The sequence below is a fragment of the Cherax quadricarinatus genome, unplaced genomic scaffold, assembly GCF_038502225.1.
Source record: "Cherax quadricarinatus isolate ZL_2023a unplaced genomic scaffold, ASM3850222v1 Contig139, whole genome shotgun sequence".
In the NCBI taxonomy this organism is placed as follows: domain Eukaryota; kingdom Metazoa; phylum Arthropoda; class Malacostraca; order Decapoda; family Parastacidae; genus Cherax; species Cherax quadricarinatus.
Window position 1 is genome coordinate 256,209 of NW_027195165.1, and position 14,660 is coordinate 270,868.

Here is a 14,660-nt window from a genome sequence, read left to right on the forward strand (position 1 = left end):
TAGATTCACCTGTGTCACTGGTTTCAGAAGTAGATTCACCTGTGTCACTGGTTTCAGAAGTAGATTCACCTGTGTCACTGGTTTCAGAAGTAGATTCACCTGTGTCACTGGTTTCAGAAGTAGATTCACCTGTGTCACTGGTTTCAGAAGTAGATTCACCTGTGTCACTGGTTTCAGAAGTAGATTCACCTGTGTCACTGGTTTCAGAAGTAGATTCACCTATATCACTGGTTTCAGAAGTAGATTCACCTTTATCACTGGTTTCAGAAGTAGATTCACCTGTGTCACTGGTTTCAGAAGTAGATTCACCTTTATCACTGGTTTCAGAAGTAGATTCACCTGTGTCACTGGTTTCAGAAGTAGATTCACCTGTATCACTGGTTTCAGAAGTAGATTCACCTGTGTTTCTGTGATGCCTTAAGTTGGAACTTTGTGAATTCGAACACGCGAGGGTACGGGTGTGTGTGTATGTTCTCCTGGCATAGGCCTGACAGCTTTCAGTGGTTCAGTCGCCATGTCTGGTAGTGGAGGATTGTAGTGGAATTGAGTAGTCTAGCTCCTTAGAGCAGGGGCATATCCATTTATAGCCAATCTCCATGAGACACGGGCATGTCCCTTATAATCATCCTCCATGAGACACGGGCATGTCCTTTACAGTCAATCTCCACAAGACACAGGCATGTCCTCTATAGACAACGTCCATAAGACACAGGCATGTCCTCTGCAGACAACCTCCATGACACACAGGCATGGCCTCTATATATGATCTCCATAAGACACAGGCATGTCCTCTATATACGACTTCCACAAGACACAGGCATGCCCTCTATATACGACCTCCACAAAACACAAGCAATATCCCTCGCAATTAACCACCACGAGACACGGGCATGTCCCCAGAGGTCAGAGGTAGAGGTGTGAAGCCGTACAGCTGGACTGGCAGGACAGGATGGCCTCCACGACCCAGGATAGTGTTAATACTATCCATACCATCCTGCAGGATTTGGATGGCCCGGGCAGGAAAGCGATACCCCTGGAGGTGCTTAGGGTATTTAGGGCGCCGGAACCTCCCTTCAGGGTACCTGTGGTCATACCCAGGGTAATATTATTATTAAATATATATAAGACAGTTCATTTAATTTGTAAGTCTATTACTGTACAAGACAGTCTAAAATAGAAGTCTATTACTGTACAAGACAGTCTAAAATAGAAGTCTATTACTGTACAAGACAGTCTAAAGTAGAAGTCTATTACTGTACAAGACAGTCTAAAATAGAAGTCTATTACTGTACAAGACAGTCTAAAATAGAAGTCTATTACTGTACAAGACAGTCTAAAATAGAAGTCTATTACTGTATAAGACAGTCTAAAATAGAAGTCTATTACTGTACAAGACAGTCTAAAATAGAAGTCTATTACTGTACAAGACAGTCTAAAATAGAAGTCTATTACTGTACAAGACAGTCTAAAATAGAAGTCTATTACTATTCAAGACAGTCTATCTAATACTGAAGTCTATTGCTATAGAACATTCTATTCAACACAGCAGTCTATTAACTGACCAGTCTAATATAGAAGTCTATTGCTATACAAGAGTGTATTAAAGAAATCATTGTATTACCTGACCAGACAGTCTATCCTGCCATAATCAAGTGGGAGACCCAGAAACTCCATTAACCGGACCGCTTCTTGTTCCAACCCGTGCTGGAATACACTTTTATTAATATACACTTCAGTATACAACACTTGTATTAATATACACTTCAATATACAACACTTGTATTAATATACACTTCAATATACAACATTTGTACAGTGGACCCCCGCATAACGTTGGCATCGCAAAGTGTTAAATCCGCATAGCGATACATTTTATTGATAAAATTTTGCCTCGCATAGTGCTAAAAAATTCGCTCAACGCGATTCGTCCGAGACACGTCCATGCGGCCTGAGCCAGCCTCACTTGTTCTGCCAGTGGCATTGTTTACAAGCCAGCCTCCGCAGTAACATTCAAGCAGACAATCGGAACATTTCGTATTATTGCAGCCTTTTTATAGTGATTTCACCTGAAAAATAAGTGACCATGGGCCCCAAGAAAGCTTCTAGTGCCAACCCTACAGGAATAAGGGTGAGAATTACTATGGAGATGAAGAAAGAGATCATTGCTAAGTATGAAAGTGGAGTGCGTGTCTCCGAGCTGGCCAGGTTGTATAGTAAACCCCAATCAACCATCGCTTCTATTGTGTTCAAGAGAACGGCAATCAAGGAAGCTGTTCTTGTCAAAGGTTTAACTGTGCTTTCGAAACAGAGATCGCAAGTGATAGAAGATGTTGAGAGACTGTTATTGGTGTGGATAAACGAAAAACAGATAGCAGGCGATAGCATCTCTCAAGCGATCATAAGTGAAAAGGCTAGGAAGTTGCACGAGGATTTAATTAGAAAAATGCCAGCAACTAGTGGTGATGCGAGTGAATTTAAGGCCAACAAAGGTTGGTTTGAGAGATTTAAGAGGCGTAGTGGCATACATAGTGTGATAAGGCATGGTGAGGCTGCTAGTTCGGACCAAAAACCAGCTGAAAAAAATGTGCATGAATTCAAGGAGTACATAGACAGTGAAGGACTGAAACCTGAACAAGTGTTTAATTGTGACGAAACAGGCCTGTTTTGGAAGAAAATGCCAAGCAGGATGTACATTACTCAGGAGGAAAAGGAACTCCCAGGACATAAGCCTATGAAAGACAGGCTTACTCTTCTCATGTGAGCCAATGCTATTGGTGATTGCAAAGTGAAGCCTTTATTAGTGTATCACTCTGAGACTCCCAGAGCGTTCAGGCAAAAGAATAACCTCAAGGCTAATTTGTGTGTGCTGTGGAGGGCAAACAGTAAGGCATGGGTCACTAGGGACTTTTTCTATGACTGGTTACACCAAGCATTTGCCCCCACTGTGAAAAATTACCTAACTGAATAGAAATTAGACCTTAAGTGCCTCCTGGTGTTAGACAATGCCCCTGGTCATCCTACAGACGTGGCAGAGCGACTTTGTGGGGACATGAGCTTCATTAAGGTGAAGTTTTTGCCTCCTAATACCACTCCTCTCCTGCAGCCCATGGACCAGCAGGTTATTGCAAACTTCAAAAAACTGTACAAAAACGTTCTGTTTGAAAGGTACTTTGTAGTGACCTCAGAAACTCAATTGACTCTAAGAGAGTTTTGGAGAGAGCGCTTTAATATCCTCAATTGTGTAAACCTTATTGGTAAGGCTTGGGAGGGAGTGACTAAGAGGACCTTGAGCTCTGCTTGGAAGAAACTGTGGCCAGAATGTGTAGACCAAAGGGATTCTGAAGGATTTGAGGCTAACCCTGAGAATCCTTTGCCAGTTGAGGAATCAATTGTGGCATTGGGGAAGTCCTTGGGGTTGGAGGTTAGTGGGGATGATGTGGAAGAGTTTGTGGAGGAGGACAATGAAGAACTAACCACCGATGAGCTGCTAGATCAACTTCAACAGCAAGAGGCCAGACCTGGGGAAACTGCTTCGGAGGAGGGGAGAGAGAAATTGAAGAAGTTGCCTACTACAAAGATAAAGGAAATCTGTGCAAAGTGGCTTGAAGTGCAAACCTTCATGGATGAAAATCACCCTCAGACAGCTATTGCAAGCCGTGCTGGTGACTGTTACACTGACAATGTTGTGAAACACTTTAGGAAAGTCATAAAGGAACGAGAGGTACAGGCCACTATGGACAGATATATTGTGCGACAGAAGTCCAGTGACTGAAGCTGGTCCTAGTGGCATTAAAAGAAGAAGGGAAGCAACCCCGGAAAAGGATGTGTACGAATGGTATATAATACCGACAAGATGAGAGTAAGACATATGTGCAACATCTGGGTATCTTTATTGTAGACGTTTCGCCATCCAGTGGCTTTATCAATACAAATTCTAGGACATAACTTGAAGACAGTAGAACTATGTACAGAAGATGAGGTAATCAGTCCCTCAACCTAGGAGTAGGTGCGAACAGCACCATAGTCGACTATGGTGCTGTTCGCATCTACTCCTAGGTTGAGGGACTGATTACCTCATCTTCTGTACATAGTTCTACTGTCTTCAAGTTATGTCCTAGAATTTGTATTGATAAAGCCACTGGATGGCGAAACGTCTACAATAAAGATACCCAGATGTTGCACATGTGTCTTACTCTCACCCGGAAAAGGACTTGACACCTCAAGTCCTAATGGAAGGGGATTCCCCTTCTAAACACTAAAACCATCCAGTCTCCCCTCCTCCCATCCCATCAATCATCACCACATCTTCAATAAAGGTAAGTGTCATGTAACTGTGCGTGTTTTCTTAAGTTTGTGCTTATTAAAATTAATATTTCATGTGGTAAAAATATTTTTTTTCATACTTTTGGGTGTCTTGCACGGATTAATTTGATTTCTATTATTTCTTATGGGGAAAATTAATTCGCATAACGATAATTTCGCATAACATTGAGCTCTCAGGAACGGATTAATAGCGTTATGCGGGGTCCACTGTATTAATATACACTTCAGTATACAACACTTGTATTAATATGCACTTCAGTATACAACACTTGTATTAATATGCACTTCAGTATACAACACTTGTATTAATATACACTCTTAGTATACGAGTGTACACATACCTGGAGGTGTACACATACCTGGAGGTGTACACATACCTGGAGGTGTACACATACCTGGAGGTGTACACATACCTGGAGGTGTACACATACCTGGTGTACACATACCTGGAGGTGTACACATACCAGGAGTACACATACCTGGAGGAGTACACATACCTGGAGGAGTACACATACCTGGAGGCATACATAGCACACACACATACCTGGAGATGCTCATAATGTAGAACATGTACATCAGTGTTGGGTACACTTAACCAAGCAGTGTTCAGGCTGACCCACATCTCTGCTCTCTCTACTGTGAAGTTCCTCCAGTCTGCAAGCATATGTGTTTATGAGCACCTAGGTGTCGTTATTGATGAATAAGACACATGTACAACACCTGGGTGTCTTTATTGATGTAAAATCTTATCCTAAAGACACGCAGGTGTTGTACATGTGTCTTATTCATCAATAAAGACACCCAGGTGTTGTACATGTGTCTTATTCATCAATAAAGACACCCAGGTGTTGCACATTTATCTTATTCATCAATAAAGACACCCAGGTGTTGTACATGTGTCTTATTCATCAATAAAGACACCCAGGTGTTGTACATGTGTCTTATTCATCAATAAAGACACCTAGGTGTTGTACATGTGTCTTATTCATCAATAAAGACACCCAGGTGTTGTACATGTGTCTTATTCATCAATAAAGACTCCTAGGCATTACACCTAAGACTAGTCTAGAGACTTACTAGTACCCCTGAAGTAGCTAGAACTAGCAAAGCCAGTGTGACCAGCAGCGTGGTAGTGTCTCAGGGCTAGTAGGGACTCCCAGGGACTTCTCACAAGGATCACCACCTTCCTTGGCGCCTTAGGTAGAAGGAACCGGAACTCCTCTCCCTTGTAGATTCCATCTTGTAGAACTGTAGGTGTAAATGAAGGGTGTTAGAACTAGGCTGGGGCTACAAGAACACCTCTACAAGGTGTTAAGACTAGTCTGGGGCTACAAGAACACTTCCACAAGGTGTTAAGACTAGCCTGGGGCTACAAGAATACTTCGACAAAGTGTTAAGATTAGCCTGGGGCTACAAGAATACTTCTACAAGGTTTTAGAAACAGCCTGGGGCTACAAGAACACTTCTACAAGGTGTTAAGAATAGCCTGGGGCTACAAGAGCACTTCTACTAGGTGTTAAGACTAGCCTGGGTCTACACGAACACTTCTACAAAGTGTTAAGACTAGCCTCAGGCTACAAGAACACGTCTACAAGATTTTGGGACAATCCTGGGGCTACAGGAACACTTCTACGAGGTGTTAAGACTAGCCTGGGGCTACAAGAATACTTCTACAAGGCTTTAGGACCAGCTTGGGGCTACAAGAACACTTCTACAAGGTGTTAAGTCTACCCTGAGGCTACAAGAACACTTCTACAAGGTGTTAAGACTAGCCTGGGGCTACAAGAACACTTCAACAATTGTTAAGACTAGCCTGGGGCTACAAGAGCACTTCTACAAGGTGTTAAGACTAGCTTGGGTCTACAAGAACACTTCTACAGAGCGTTAAGACTAGCCTGGGGCTACAAGAACACGTTTAAAAGGCGTTAAAGTTAGCCTGGGGCTACATGAACACTTCTATGAGCTGTTAAGGCTAGCCTGGGGCTACAAGAATATTTCTACATGGCTTTAGGACCAGCCTTTGGCTACAAGAACATTTCTACAAGGTGTTAAAACTAGCCTGTGTCTAAAAGAACACTTCTACAAGGTGTTAAGACTAGCCTGGGTCTACCAGAACACTTCTACAAGGTGTTAAGACTAGCCTGGGACTACAAAAACACGTCTACAAGGTGTTAAGACTAGCCTTACGCTGCAAGGACACTTCTACAAGGTATTAAGACTAGCCTGGAGCTACAAGAACACTTCTACAAGGTGTTACGACTAGCCTGGGACTAATACAACACTTCTCCAAGGTGTTACAACTAGCCTGGGGCTACTACGACACTTCTACAAGGTGTTAAGACTATCCTGGGACTATTACAACACTTCTACAAGGTGCTTAGACTATCCTGGGACTACTACAACACTTCTACAAGGTGTTACAACTAGCCTGGGGCTATTACAACACTTCTACAAGATGTTAAGGATAGCCTGGGGCTACTACAACACTTCTACAAGGTGTTAATAATAGCCTAGGGCTTCTACAACACTTCTATAAAGTGTTACGAATAGTCTAGGGCTACTACAACACTTCTACAAGGTGTTAAGACTAGCCTAGGGCTACAAGAACACTTCTACAAGCCGTTAAGACTAGCCAGGGGCTACAAGAACACTTCTACGCGGTGTTAAGACTAGCCTGGGACTACAAGAGCACTTCTGCAAGGTGCTAAGACTAGCCTGAGGCTACAAGAGCACTTCTACAAGGTTTTAGGACCAGTCTGCGCTACAAGAACACTTCTACAGGGTGTTTAGACTAGCCTTGGGCTATAAGAACAATTCTACAAGGTATTAAGACTAGCCTGGGGCTACAAGAACACTTCTACAAGGTGTTAAGACTAGCCTGGGGCTACAAGAACACTTCTACAAGGTGTTACGACTAGCCTGGGGCTACAAGAACACTTCTACAAGGTGTTAAGACTAGCCTGGGGCTACAAGAACACTTCTACAAGGTGTTAAGACTAGCCTGGGGCTACAAGATCACTTCTACAAGGTGTTAAGACTAGCCTGGGGCTACAAGAGCACTTCTACAAGGTGTTAAGACTAGCTTGGGTCTACAAGAACACTTCTACAGAGTGTTAAGACTAGCCTGGGGCTACAAGAACAAGTCTAAAAGGCGTTAAAACTAGCCTGGGGCTACATGAAAACTTTTATGAGGTGTTAAGACTAGCCTGGGGCTACAAGAATACTTCTACATGGCTTTAGGACCAGCCTTTGGCTACAAGAACATTTCTACAAGGTGTTAAAACTAGCCTGTGTCTACAAGAACACTTCTACAAGGTGTTAAGACTAGCCTGGGTCTACCAGAACACTTCTACAAGGTGTTAAGACTAGCCTGGGACTACAAAAACACGTCTACAAGGTGTTAAGACTAGCCTCAGGCTACAAGAACACGTCTACAAGGTGTTACGACTAGACTTGGTTTACAAGAGCAATCTACAAAGTGTTTAGACTAGCCTGGCGCTACTACAACACGTCTACAAGGTGTTAAGACTAGCCTGGGGCAATTATAACACTTTACAAGGTGTTAAGATTAGCCTGGGGCTACTATAACACTTCTACAAGGTGTTAAGACTATCCTGGGGCTACTACAACATTTCTACAAGGAACTACAACTAGCCTGGGGCTACTACAACACTTCTACAAGGTGTTAAAAATAGCCTGGGGCTACTATAACACTTCTACAAGGTGTTAAGACTAGCCTGGGGCTACTACAACACTTCTACAAGGTGTTAAGACTATCCTGGGGCTACTACAACACATCAACAAGGTGTTAAGACTATCCTGTGGCTACTACAACACATCTACAAGGTGTTAAGACTATCCTGGGGCTACTACAACACTTCTACAAGGTGTTAAGACTATCCTGGGGCTACTACAACACTTCTACAAGGTGTTAAGACTATCCTGGGGCTACTACAACACTTCTACAAGGTGTTAAGACTATCCTGTGGCTACTACAACACTTCTACAAGGTGTTAAGACTATCCTGGGGCTACTACAACACTTCTACAAGGTGTTAAGACTATCCTGGGCTACTACAACACTTCTACAAGGTGTTAAGACTATCCTGGGGCTACTACAACACTTCTACAAGGTGTTAGGACTATCTTGGGGCTACTACAGCACTTACAAGGTGTTAAGACTATCCTGGGGCTACTACAACACTTCTACAAGGTGTTAAGACTATCCTGGGGCTACTACAACACTTCTACAAGGTGTTAAGACTATCCTGGGGCTACTACAACACTTACAAGGTGTTAAGACTATCCTGGGGCTACTACAATACTTCTACAAGGTGTTAAGACTATCCTGGGGCTACTACAACACTTCTACAAGGTGTTAAGACTATCCTGGGGCTACTACAACACTTCTACAAGGTGTTAAGGCTATCCTGGGGCTACTACAACACTTCTACAAGGTGTTAAGGCTATCCTGGGGCTACTACAGCACTTCTACAAGGTGTTAAGGCTATCCTGGGGCTACTACAACACTTACAAGGTGTTAAGACTCTCCTGGGGCTACTACAACACTTCTACAAGGTGTTAAGGCTATCCTGGGGCTACTACAACACTTCTACAAGGTGTTAAGACTATCCTGGGGCTACTACAACACTTCTACAAGGTGTTAAGACTATCCTGGGGCTAGTACAACACTTCTACAAGGTGTTAAGACTATCCTGGGCTACTACAACACTTCAACAAGGTGTTAAGACTATCCTGGGGCTACTACAACACTTCTACAAGGTGTTAAGACTATCCTGGGGCTACTACAACACTTCTACAAGGTGTTAAGACTATCCTGGGGCTACTACAACACTTCTACAATGTGTTAAGACTATCCTGGGGCTACTACAACACTTCTACAAGGTGTTAAGACTATCCTGGGGCTACTACAACACTTCAACAAGGTGTTAAGACTATCCTGGGCTACTACAACACTTCTACAAGGTGTTAAGACTATCCTGGGGCTACTACAACACTTCTACAAGGTGTTAAGACTATCCTGGGGCTACTACAACACTTCTACAAGGTGTTAAGACTATCCTGGGGCTACTACAACACTTCAACAAGGTGTTAAGACTATCCTGGGCTACTACAACACTTCTACAAGGTGTTAAGACTATCCTGGGGCTACTACAACACTTCTACAAGGTGTTAAGACTATCCTGGGGCTACTACAACACTTCTACAAGGTGTTAAGACTATCCTGGGGCTACTACAACACTTCTACAAGGTGTTAAGACTATCCTGGGGCTACTACAACACTTCTACAAGGTGTTAAGACTATCCTGGGGCTACTACAACACTTCAACAAGGTGTTAAGACTATCCTGGGCTACTACAACACTTCTACAAGGTGTTAAGACTATCCTGGGGCTACTACAACACTTCTACAAGGTGTTAAGACTATCCTGGGGCTACTACAACACTTCTACAAGGTGTTAAGACTATCCTGGGGCTACTACAACACTTCTACAAGGTGTTAAGACTATCCTGGGGCTACTACAACACTTCTACAAGGTGTTAAGACTATCCTGGGGCTACTACAACACTTCTACAAGGTGTTAAGACTATCCTGGGGCTACTACAACACTTCTACAAGGTGTTAAGACTATCCTGGGGCTACTACAACACTTCTACAAGGTGTTAAGACTATCCTGGGGCTACTACAACACTTCTACAAGGTGTTAAGACTATCCTGGGGCTACTACAACACTTCTACAAGGTGTTAAGACTATCCTGGGCTACTACAACACTTCTACAAGGTGTTAAGACTATCCTGGGGCTACTACAACACTTCTACAAGGTGTTAAGACTATCCTGGGCTACTACAACACATCTACAAGGTGTTAAGACTATCCTGGGGCTACTACAACACTTCTACAAGGTGTTAAGACTATCCTGGGGCTACTACAACACTTCTACAAGGTGTTAAGACTATCCTGGGGCTACTACAACACTTCTAGAATGTGTTAAGACTATCCTGAAAATGTTAGTGTTCGTTATAGCAAAGTGCGACATTGTTGTTCGTTATAGCAGGTATCTAATAAGAGATAGGGTCTTTTATAAAGTCCGTTATAGCAAGGTTTAACTACTGTCATAATAACCTCGCTAAGACACACAACTGCCTTCCATCACTGTAATATACACAGTTATACACGAGTATACACTATGTATATTTTAAACCATTATACAGAATAATTCACTATAGGTAGATGTACGTAATAACAAGTCGTGCGTTATACAGTGACCTTCTGGTAGCAATGGGTAGCTGTGAGTTTTCTGTAGCAGTGTAGTCCCCTGTCTGTAGCCGTCCCTCTCTCCCAGGAACCCTGTGTGGGGAGATTTAGTCATGATATACATGATACTACACTGTAATGGGGAGATATAGTCTTGATATACATGATACTACTCTAATGGGGAGATATAGTCATGATATACATGTTAGTACACTGTAGTGGGGAGATATAGTCATGATATACATGATAGTACACTGTAGTGGGGAGATATAGTCATGATATACATGATACCACACTGTAATGGGGAGATATAGTCTTGATATACATGATACTACACTGTAGTTGGGAGATATAGTCATGATATACATGTTAGTACACTGTAGTGGGGAGATATAGTCATGATATACATGATAGTACACTGTAGTGGGGAGATATAGTCTTGATATACATGATACTACACTGTAGTCGGGAGATATAGTCATGATATACATGTTAGTACACTGTAGTGGGGAGATATAGTCATGATATACATGATAGTACACTGTAGTGGGGAGATATAGTCATGATATACATGTTAGTACACTGTAGTGGGGAGATATAGTCTTGATATACATGATACTACACTGTAGTCGGGAGATATAGTCATGATATACATGTTAGTACACTGTAGTGGGGAGATATAATCATGATATACATGATAGTACACTGTAGTGGGGAGATACAGTCATGATATAAATGATAGTACACTGTAATGGGGAGATATAGTCTTGATATACATGATACTACACTGTAGTGGGGAGATATAGTCATGATATACATGATAGTACACTAATGGGGAGATATACTCTTGATATACATGATACTACACTGTAGTGGGGAGATATAGTCATGATATACATGATACTACATTGTAGTGGGGAGATATAGTCATGATATACATGTTAGTACACTGTAGTGGGGAGATATAGTCATGATATACATGATAGTACACTGTAATGGGGAGATATAGTCATGATATACATGTTAGTACACTGTAGTGGGGAGATATAGTCATGATATACATGATACTACACTGTAGTGGGGAGATATAGTCATAATATGCATCATAGTACACTGTAATGGGGAGATATAGTCTTGATACACATGATACTTCACTGTAGTGGGGAGATATAGTCATGATATACGTGATACTACAGTGTAGAGGGGAGATATAGTTATGATATGCATAATACTACACTGTAGTGGGGAGATATAGTCTTGATATACACTGGTGGGAGATATGGTCATGATATCCATGATACTAGGTGAGGAGATATAACCAGGACATACACGATACTTACCACTAAGTGCCAACACTTCATCATGGTAAACTGAACCAGTAAAGACACCAGTAAGTGTTTGAACCAGATACCTGAGCCAGGTATTACCTGAACCAGGGAAGGATACCAGTGGTATCAGTGGGCAACCACCACCTACCAGGAACCTGCAATATTAACATATAAATATATCAGAAATTAGCAAGGTATTAATATATATATATATATATATATATATATATATATATATATATATATATATATATATATATATATATATATATATATATATATATATATATATATATATATATATATATATTAGGTAAGGTTTGTCAGGACACAAGACAAGTGTTTCCTGACGCTGGTCTGTTATATGACCCAGAGTTGGAGGTTTTGGTCATCTGACCGAGGCCTTCCACTGGCTTCCCTCTCCACATACGGCCTCGGGTATATTTTGACCAAGACTTAATGTTGTGGATCCGTTTATTACATTCACTTTTGAGAAATAAGTGGAATCTAATAGTAACAGCCTGGTTGATCAGGTCCTGATCCTCCCGGAGGCGTGCATAGAGAAAATTGATCGATATTACTCTATTAATCTATCTATCTATCACGTACCTGGTGGCGTAGTTAGAACACTCGTCTCTGGTAGTTCGCCAGGGATAGTAGGATGGTCGTGAATAGTCGTACAGTAATAGGAGAGGTTGGTGACCCCTTGGACTAGGTAGTGGCCCTTCTGGGGCCTCTAAATGGCCCTCGTGTTCTCCTGGAGGTAGATAGGCTCCTCCTAGGCTCCTAGCAGGGTTAATTCCTAGGTAGGTTTCACCTAGGCTCCAACCAGCGTTAATTCTTGTAGAGTGATCAATACGTCGGCCAGTAGAGAGCAAAGAGAATTGACGCTCTTCCCAACGCCCTTTTCTCTTATATTCCTCTATCCTGTACCTCCCATTCACCCTTTTCAACGAAAACCCCTTCTGTTTAACGGCGTGTGTCCCGTTAAACCCGTTTCGGTAACCCCTGTTGACGTTAACATAATAATCACTGTTAAAGTCACTGTTTTTATGAGATTTTGTGTCACTGAGAGAGGTGCTGGGTTTCAAATTTGGCTGTTTGGTGGGGTTTCTAGGGATTTTTGGAGTTTCTATGACCTCACGAAGGAAGTATTGGGACTTCTCTGGGAGGTCCTTGGAGTTTTCGAGTGGAGTGACTCTCTGGAGGGCGTACGAAGTGGAGGAAGAGTGGAGGACTAGCAGAAGAAGGGACAGTCCAGTGGAGGCACTTAAGACAGCAAGAATTCTTTGTTTGCGTCTGAGATGGCAACAGCGGGTACAGGATGTGCGGTGGACCGGTCCAGGGATGCACACCATATCAACTAGTGGTCCAACAGGGCCACAACGGCTGTTTAGTGGCCCAGCTGGGCCACAGTGGCTGTTTAGTGGCCCACAATGGCCTGAAACTCGGCCCTCTGGGATCCCAGCAACACCACAACGGTTCACTAGTGTCCCACAGGTACGTACCAGTGGTTCAACTGGTCCACAGTGCTTACTCACAAGTGGTCCATGACCAGCAGACCGTCTGCCCACCATACTCAGGGCCACACTGTGCAACATTCCACCTGCTCTTCGACACTGCAACCACACGACACCAAATCTGCCAGAACCACGATAACACCTCCCCACATTCAGTACTCCCACACACTTTACCCACACTCTACACCTCCCACACACTGTCTCCCACACTCTCGACCCTCCCACACTATGTACCCCACACTAAAGACCGATTCCGTTAACGAATAGCCCCTATTAACGCCTTCGTTAGTCCTCTAACAACGCAAATCTTTATATAATTTTGTCGCATCTAAAATTGCATGAGTCAATGTTATTGGTATTTTTTGAGAGGATTATAAACACGTATGGGTTATATAGACCTCGGGAAATGGGGGATAGATCAGGTATATACCTTGGATAGCAAGGAGGATAGCTCCGGAATCGGTTGAGTTTAAAAATCGGTTGGCAGGACATCAGGAACCGGTTGAAGTTATAAATCCGTTGGCAGGAAATCAGGAACCGGTTGAGGTTAAAAATCGGTTGGCAGGAAATCAGGAACTGATTCAAGAGGTGAGAAACCGGCTGCAACTGTCTGGCCAGAGGGGTCTAAGGCACTCTGGAATACTCTGATCTGCCCACCACTGGCATCTAGCCACTCAGAACGCCCAGTGTTGCATACGAGGCTATATATCGACTAATCAGAACGTCAGAGATCGCCCAAGGGGGCTTCTGATTGGCTTAAAATGACCGTCCAATCAGGGGGAAATCGGGTACTTGTGTCTAGGTATGAGCAATGGGCTGTTTAAGTTGAGTCAGTTTAGTTCTGTGACCCAGGGTGTTTCTGGGGAGAGAGAGAGAGACAGAGAGAGAGAGACAGAGAGAGAGAGAGAGAGAGAGAGAGAGAGAGAGAGAGAGAGAGAGAGAGAGAGAGAGAGAGAGAGAGAGAGAGAGAGACAAGACAGAGAGAGAGAGAGAGAGAGAGAGAGAGAGAGAGCACAGAGAGACAGAGAGAGAGAGAGAGAGAGAGACAGAGACAGAGACAGAGACAGACAGAGACAGAGAGACAGAGAGAGAGAGACAGAGACAGAGAGAGAGAGAGAGAGAGAGAGAGAGAGAGAGAGAGAGAGAGAGAGAGAGAGAGAGAGAGAGAGAGAGAGAGAGAGAGAGAGAGAGAGAGCGCACCTTTGTCTAAGTA

At 43.0% G+C, this 14,660-nt stretch overlaps 1 protein-coding gene across 1 annotated transcript; it reads right to left on the minus strand.

The window, feature by feature from the left end:
• Positions 1 to 503: 503 nt before the first annotated feature.
• Positions 504 to 13,569, minus strand: LOC138850918 (uncharacterized). Its single transcript, XM_070080087.1, has 7 exons — positions 12,537 to 13,569; positions 11,940 to 12,082; positions 10,612 to 10,692; positions 5,401 to 5,571; positions 4,868 to 4,977; positions 1,622 to 1,704; positions 504 to 1,082 (listed from the first exon to the last, which is right to left on the minus strand). The coding sequence occupies exons 1-7, from the start codon at positions 13,526 to 13,528 to the stop codon at positions 869 to 871; spliced, it is 1,794 nt and encodes a 597-aa protein (XP_069936188.1). The 5' UTR covers positions 13,529 to 13,569; the 3' UTR covers positions 504 to 868.
• Between the last annotated feature and the right edge of the window lie 1,091 nt (positions 13,570 to 14,660).